Source organism: Ceratosolen solmsi, unplaced genomic scaffold (genome assembly GCF_000503995.2).
Source record: "Ceratosolen solmsi marchali unplaced genomic scaffold, CerSol_1.0 scaffold8, whole genome shotgun sequence".
In the NCBI taxonomy this organism is placed as follows: domain Eukaryota; kingdom Metazoa; phylum Arthropoda; class Insecta; order Hymenoptera; family Agaonidae; genus Ceratosolen; species Ceratosolen solmsi.
Genome location: NW_011948439.1, coordinates 930,093 through 938,185, shown reverse-complemented (window position 1 = coordinate 938,185; position 8,093 = coordinate 930,093). Strand labels below are relative to the sequence as shown.

The following is an 8,093-nucleotide window of genomic DNA, read 5'->3' as shown; positions in this document are numbered from 1 at the left end:
TATCTTGGTTGCAACACCTTCATAGAATCTGTCTCATACGTATGAAGTACAATTATTTATTTTTCATGTGCAGTGAAGCGGAGCAAGAATGTAGCAAAACATTTAACGGAATGGAATATATTTTTACGTAGTAACCTAAACACAGAGGTGAAAAGAAATTGGATATCATATTGAGACTTATAAATAGCGTATCGAGTATTATTTTGGTTTATCTACTAACATTTTATTTATTATTCTTTCCATTTTATTTGAATATGTAATAACATGATATTTCTCACGTTGCCACTTCAACACTCATGGCATAATCGAGTATATATTTTAAAATGTTTTATTTATTTTTAGTTAAATAAAAAAATTTAACTATTTCCTAATGTTTAGCAAATTAGTTTTTCCTATTCTATTATGCTCATCATTTATTTCAACTTATTATTTAACAATTAACAGTTGTAAAAAAAAAAATAATAAATGAGTCAGAGCGTTCGTAATCAGCTTTGAAGTGCTTAACTATGCAATTATTATTACTATATATATATAGTATATTTTCGCATATTTTACTCATAATTTAATATCTGCAATGTACTTATTACAGAAACATCAAATATAATTGAGGAGTAGCCAATCATGTTACGTCATTTATTAAATTCAGATTAACGTAAACTTGCTTTAAAATATTAATAAGGTAAATAAGTAATCATTATTTGAAATATTTATAACAATGCTTTCGAACAATATTCAATGAATAAAATGTGCATAAAAAACTATTAAATATACATACATATATATATATATATATATATATATATATATATATATATAAATATAATATAGAAGCTTAAAAGAGCGCAAATTTTTTTGTTTAAATACAACTGTTAATAACATATTTTACAAATTATTTTTTATTGAAATTATTCAAATTGAATCATTCGGAATTCCCTTTTAATTTTTAAAAAATGAAGTAGGTGTTATTTATAAATTTCAATTTAATAAATTTTACCTTTATTTATTAATAGTCTATTAGTGAAACCATGCATATGATATTTTCAATATGGTTTTTTTTTGTTATCGCGCTACTACAATATAATTTTTAAACATCTTTGAAATTTTGAATGTCGTCTGTACCGATATAAAATAAATTATTTCTACTGTCTGCATATATGTTTTTATGTTTTACATTTCAGTTTACTGATAGATGTTGCAACCGTTATTAAACATAATGTTGTCCAATTTAATTTATATTTGTTCTACTGATATTATTCGCAATAATTGTTATGTTTGAAAGAGTGAATTAGATATTATTCGTTAAATTTTTCAAATTTTGCATAAGATTTATCAAAATTCTACTCAAATCAAATGTATATTTTCGATTTTCTTTCGTTAAATATGAACTGTTGAAAATAATAAATTTTACAAAGTTTTTGTTAAAAAGATATTTATCATGTCGACAAAATAGTATTAATAAAGTTATTTTTAATAAAAATTAGCTTTTCCAATAAAAAGTGCATGTTTTCAATTACATATATAATGAATGTGTGCTGCTATATTACAGTGATTACATCTCGATTTCCTACATTTACAGGCTCTAATTGTGTGTGCGTACGTTGCAGTTGAAAATATTTTAAAATCATTTTAAAATAATTTTATCTATTATTTATTAGATATACTAATAGAATAAGGGCGAGTCTAAAGTATAACGTATATTCATTAAGAATATTTTAGTTATATGGAAAGAAAAAACTGATTATTAACACTTACCCTACTATAATGATCAATATAAATAAATTATATGTACCAGATAAAGAGCAATATTAGTAAGCAAAACATTGTATAGTATTATATACTTGAAGCATTAATTTAATTGAATAATTATTCAGTTCACTTATAATTAAAGTACTTCATTTAATCCAACGACAATAACGTCAATTTTTTTATGTGTGTTCGTATGAATATATTTATTTATTTATTTATTTATTTTTCTATTAATGACTACTACATAGGTTATTAAATTAATGCTTTTAATAGTAATATGTTTATATAGAATTTTAATTTAAAAAAAGACCATAGAATAAAAAAAGAAAATATAATATTTAATTTAAATAGAAATTTTATTGTACACATAGCATTTTACATATAAAAATAGATGCAGTTCCATATATGTTTTTTCATTGAATTAAACAAACATATATATATATATATATATATATATATATATATATATATATATATTCACGTTGTTGCATAATATTAAGGTAAAAACATAATTTTGTTGCGATAAGAAAAGTATTCTTGTAAAACGGCTGACTGTATTACAAAAGAAAATAAAACAGATGTATTTAATATAATTTAATATATTGACAGAGTTGTAACGTATTATTATGAAAAACATATTGTATTATGAAAGAAAATATATACATTATATTCTGTGTACATGTATATGATGCGTGTAAGATTAATAAAGTGTTGATATATGGTTGATGATAAATAATAACATTTATATTTTAATCATCCTTTTATTTCAAAAATAATAGCTCACATTTATTTGCTAGCTGTAATATATTCAATAAATATCCCTTATAAATTTCTAAATATTTGTATGTATAGTCATATATATATATATATATATATATATATATATGCGATTATAAGTATATTCATACAAATATGTATATAAAAACATAATGAATTAATCTATGTTATGTCATTAACTCAAAATAATAATTAAAACGCATGATTCAAATTAAGTGATACTGTCAGTACTTTTTAGTTTATATATAAGTATGTATGTATGTATGTATGTGTGTATAGATGCGTAAGTGTGCACGCACATCATTATTTATTAAACAAAATTATTTTTTTACTTAGTATGTAGTGGCAATAATACTCTGACATGCATTATTGAATACATTGTGGTATTATATAATGTAGGCGATAACGTTCTTTTACGACACTACGGACTTCATCGTAAGTATTATTTAGTATATCATTGATGTGTTAAAATGAATAGGAAAACAAATTGAGAAATACGATAAAGTACGTATTGCAGCATTTAATTTCTTAATTAAAGTTTGGCTAATCATTCGTCTTCGTTTAATGGACATTTGAAAAGTCATTATCCGATACCTTTCGTTAACAATTATAAATACGTATGTAGAGTATACCGCTAATTCGATTATTAATAAACTCGGCTACATACATTAAAAAAAAAAAAAAAAATAAAATAAAAGCTTATATTATAAAGTAAATATACTGGCAATTAATTCTTATGATCAAAGATCTAGCTATCGCGAATGTAAATTTAAATTATCAAAAATAAAAAAACATTTATCGCATCATTGCCCCGTTTCGATATTTCACCACATTAATATTAATTACTCTTACAATAAGACAATACTCACACCCAACAGCCGCATAATGAAATGATATATCGATATATCGATTCAAGCTTGCGCGCCGATTATTCTACGACAACATATTGCATTAACGATGTGGCAAATAATGTTAGAAAAGAACAAAGCATTGCTTAATACGTATCTTTGGAAACACATGAAGGATGATGCAGCGTTTGCGTGCTTGCGCATCTTTATTTTTATCATTTCCTTTCGTTTCTGCCTTCCTCTCTCGCTCGCTCGCTCGCTTACCCACATGCGCGCACAATCGAGCCCGCGCACCCACCCGTAACGACGCCCTATGAAAATTTCTCGACGACCTACGAGCGAGGAGATATTAGTGCGAGTATCCGACTCCCACGGTCGGAGTGATAATCCTGCGTCGTCTGACATTATGAAAGAGACTTCGTCGAGATTGGGCGCGCATAAAGGTAAAAAAATATTTCGCAAGGCAAGGAAATTAGCGCGAGAGTCGGGGGATGGGAGAGAGGTAAAGGAAGCGGAGCCACGGCACTCTCATCGAACGGTGTCGGTCATAGCGACCGGTGCCGAGGGCGGCGGCTGGCCGAGAACGCGACTCCTGGAGATGGCCCCGATAATCGGCTTCACCAGCACGACAAAGCCCGCGATGACGAGGGAGGCAAAGACGAGACCGCGCCCGGTCTCCGAGGCACCGATGTTGGTCCACCAGGCGCGGTACGTCCCATTGATGACAGTGGCCAACAGCAGGACCGTCAAGCCGATGCCGGCGAACGCGTGCGTAACTTTGATGAGGACGGGCCGCACTTGGGGGTAGAACCATCGAGCGTTGTTAGCGAGAATGCCGAAAGCCCCGATGAGGAAGACGATGACGATGGTGGCGAGCCCGAGTTGACCGTGGCTCGTTCCAAAGTGCGGATGTCCGTGTCGCTCCTTGTTTACGACGATGATCGCGAGTCCGGCGACCAAGAGGCACATGCCCACCAAATGCAGGATCCAGTGGAGAGTCACGCGACCCGGCCGTGAGAGTTTCTTCGAAACGTTGGCCTCGCCGGAGATGGAGAAAACGGCTTCGATAGCCAGGAGGCCGGCCTGAAACATTTCGTTTTCTCCTTAGTTTTTGGCAATTTTCCTTTCGACTCGTCTGGCGTTTCTTCGCTCGACGACGGCTCTCCTCGATCATAAAAACGATTTTACGTCTAAATTAGGATTAAAGATTGTAGGATATTGTTGTTGTTGTTATGCTGTCCTTAAAGAAGGGCATGATCGGAGCCGCATAGAGCACGAGTAATCCAAGCTAAAAGTAAAGCTGAAATAATGTCGATAAAGCATATGGACAAACATCTGTAAAAACGATGGCTTACATATTATCAATACGTCACGCTATGGGCTTTTCTTTTCTTTTCTTTTTCCTTTTTTTTTCTTCTTCTTTTCAATCCATCGATTCCCAGAAACCATAAGTCTCACATAGCAAGAACTCCGGGGTACAAGCAGTAATAAAGAGCTAATAATTGTTATAGTGCAGGCGTTGCTAAATTCGCTGAGTCGAGGTAGGAAATTTATTAAAAACGAACGGAGTCAGTTTTAACGTTTCAATGACCTCATTTTTTACTTCATTAAAGGCAATTTCCAACAATTGTTCTTAATGTCGCATATATGCGAGCTCGTTGTGTCTTCGAACGTACAGATTCGCTATTATTTTAATCATCTCCTTACTCACGATTTTTTTCATTTCACGCGTTTCACGTAATTCTTCAAAATTCATTCTCTCTATTGAAAAGAATGACGAGAGCATCACCATTGATGTATTAATAGATAGGGGTAACGAAATTTATTTCACATCACGTTCATCAAGAGGAATTTGTTAAACAAATGTATTAAATGATAAATTCCCGTATGAATTACGACATTCTTGAAGAAATGTGACAGGAATGTTAAAATATTTAACGTTTTGAAAACAATGATTTTTCATAACAATGTTTAATCGTGAATTTTCTATGCCTTGATTAATATATAAATATTTCAAACATTCGATCGGCCATTTCATTTACAAATATACGTTTCGCACGATCTTGGAAGATTCGCGATCGTTTCGCAAGGGATTTATATTTTTCATCAATGGTCTTTGGGACGTTGGTATTTGTGTGAATTTTAACTTAAAGCTTAGTTCTAACGTATCCTCTAAATATATCGATAATGTAAATTGGAATTGCAAAATTCATAATTCAAGAGAATTTAATGGAATGTAAGACGGAGGTGTCGCATTGTTGAATGGTCAATGCGACCGAGAGACTATTAATACTACTTTGAAATCAATATCAATTGGGTCGGATCTATTATTATATTTAAAATTTAGACTATGCAATAAATAAATGATCTTCACATTTTTATTATTTTATTAAGATTATCCGAATCTCTCCTATTTGCAATATAGGCTCATGTAATGTGTTTAGGTTTAACATGTTTAAGGCAAAACGTTTTGACAATTGAAACTGTTAACTCACTACGAATTGCCCTACAAATGTCAAAATAAATAATGGATTGGACGTCGTCACGACAAATCGATGATGATGATGAAAAGTTTGACAAAAAAATGAAGGATATATTTCTTCCTTTCCAACCTCTCTTCTCTTTCTCACCTTCTTCCCATTTCTCCTCAACTCATCAGCATTCTTCTAATTAAATGTCAGTTGATATTCAAGATCCATTGCAACGAGCAAAAAAGCCTTGATTACAATATCGTCCGGTTGTAGGCTTATGGATAACGAAGTTGCTTGGGCTCGTCGTTAACGACCTCGTAAATAATCCAAGGTGTTTCCCGACGAGCCGCGGCACAACGTCGGTACATGCAATACGCAGAAATGAAAAATCTAGCCGGCAAGACGTAGCTGCCGCTAAGTATCACACGCGTACACAACACACGCAACGCGACAGGTAATAAAGCACTCACTCCAAGGGCCATGCAGATCGGATGCCAGGAGAAGAAGCTGTAGTTCTCGATGCCGAGGCCGACGATATAGAGGACCGGGAAGAGCAGTAGAATGTGCACCAAGGCGCTGGCTGCATGGGCCAGGGCCCCGGGCTGCGGCTTCTCGACCCCGTGCTCGGGCTTCATGGTCCGGATGGGACGACGGCGACTTGCCAACTATGTTCCTTCGGACCCTGCAGCAGCGAATGCCGGCGGTTATCTCGGCGCATCAACGCGTAGTCCGACCGAGTCCTCTCCCCCTCCAATCACACACCCCCCTCCCTCCCATATCCCCCGCCCACCTCTCTACGGTCACCGGCGAGTTACGTAATCGCGGTGATTCAGCGCGCGCCTCGGCGCTATGCCTCTGGCGACGCCCGAGAGCCGCGCATTGCTGCACGTGCGGGACCCGGGATTCCCTTTTTCGCGCTTTCGGCCCATAGCCGCGCAATTTGTCATTGACGCGAGAGCCTCGGCGTTAATATTAATCGGACTCTTCCTATTCTATGCCGCTCGGGCTAACGTCACTCCCGTCGCACGTTGCATCCTTTATCCGAAGATTCGCCTTACGTAAAGACGCTGCCGATCGTAGATTTGCCGAGCGGCAATTATGAATATGCAAACTCGAGATGCTTAGGTGCTTAGGTGCTTGGCTGATGTCTCGTATAAATAACGGTAGAGGCTGTCGTCGAGACGCGCAAAATACCCTCGTCGTCCTCGTCGTCTCATCGGCGAATCGGTCCCGGGGCCGTTAACGCGACGCGAGTTCTCATATTTCTTTTCGACGAGTGTCATTAAAGTCGAAAAAAGTCGACATTCTAATCAGCGCCAAAGCCGTCGCTTCAATGCCATGCGATTAACGAGTCCCGATGACGCGTCGATCATCACTAGAACTACGACGATGGATCTTTACGACGCACATTATGGTATCGTTTCGATAGATCATGAGCACGCAGCGACGAGGAAACAAAGAGAAAATAAGAAAATGAGGGCTCCCTCATAGATACCTACGTACTGAGGGTCGATGATAAAGTATAGAGGGGCGCGTTTGAGAGTGGCGCTCTTGACAGGATCGAGGGATCGAGATGAATCCAGAGAGTGTGAGTGTGAGGGTATGGGGGTTGAGAGATATTTAGGACCGTGTGTATGTGACGTTGTCTCGGAGGACGGGAGGATGAGGAGGAGAAATAGTCGAGGAAGGAGGAGGCGCAGAAAGCCAAGGCGCTGGTCAAGCGAGAAGAAGGCGTACGTCGAGCGTAGGAATTCGCGGGACAACTGTCGGCGAGTCGGACGCGCGCGCGCGGCCTTGGCGTTGACTCTCCCACCACTCGCGGAAAAGCCGAGAAAATCCCCAGGCCTGCCTTTCGCTCTTTAAGCGGAGGAGCCGCGGCTGGTGTCGGCTTCGTGGATTCTGATGAAGCTGGATAAGCGCAGTTTATAAACGGTCCATGGTATTTGCGTGCCCCAGCATCAAGGCTTATTCGGATCAAGGCTCACGAGGAGACGGGCGAAGGAGCGAGTCTCGCGGTGTTGGAGGAGGCCGATGGAATCTCGAGCGGCCTATTATCTCCCTCGAATATACGAAATTAGTCACGTAATTGGTGGATGTGACTCTCGCGATTTATCGCGCGCTACGCTCCACTCACTTTTGACGCTTTTTATTTTCGCAGATAAGAAATAATTTAATGACCTCTCGCGCAGCACTTTGCTTTTATATAATTATTACGTTCAAACAATTCACTCCCCCCCCCCCCACCCATTCA

At 36.7% G+C, this 8,093-nt stretch overlaps 1 protein-coding gene across 1 annotated transcript; it reads right to left on the bottom strand.

The window, feature by feature from the left end:
• Positions 1-3,251: 3,251 nt before the first annotated feature.
• Positions 3,252-6,539, bottom strand: LOC105365454 (cytochrome b561 domain-containing protein 2). The gene is made up of 2 exons (XM_011503623.1): positions 6,313-6,539; positions 3,252-4,454 (listed from the first exon to the last, which is right to left on the bottom strand). Exons 1-2 carry the CDS (start codon positions 6,475-6,477, stop codon positions 3,900-3,902), a joined length of 720 nt encoding a protein of 239 aa, XP_011501925.1. The 5' UTR covers positions 6,478-6,539; the 3' UTR covers positions 3,252-3,899.
• Positions 6,540-8,093: the final 1,554 nt, after the last annotated feature.

What these genes read in the sequence shown, in the direction of transcription:
- LOC105365454 (XM_011503623.1), bottom strand. Translation starts at nt 6,477, where the DNA reads ATGAAGCCCGAGCACGGGGTCGAGAAGCCGCAGCCCGGGGCCCTGGCC. An exon ending in CGATCTGCATGGCCCTTGGA is followed by an intron (nt 4,455 to 6,312) that starts GTGAGTGCTTTA and finishes GAAATGTTTCAG; the next exon opens with GCCGGCCTCCTGGCTATCGA.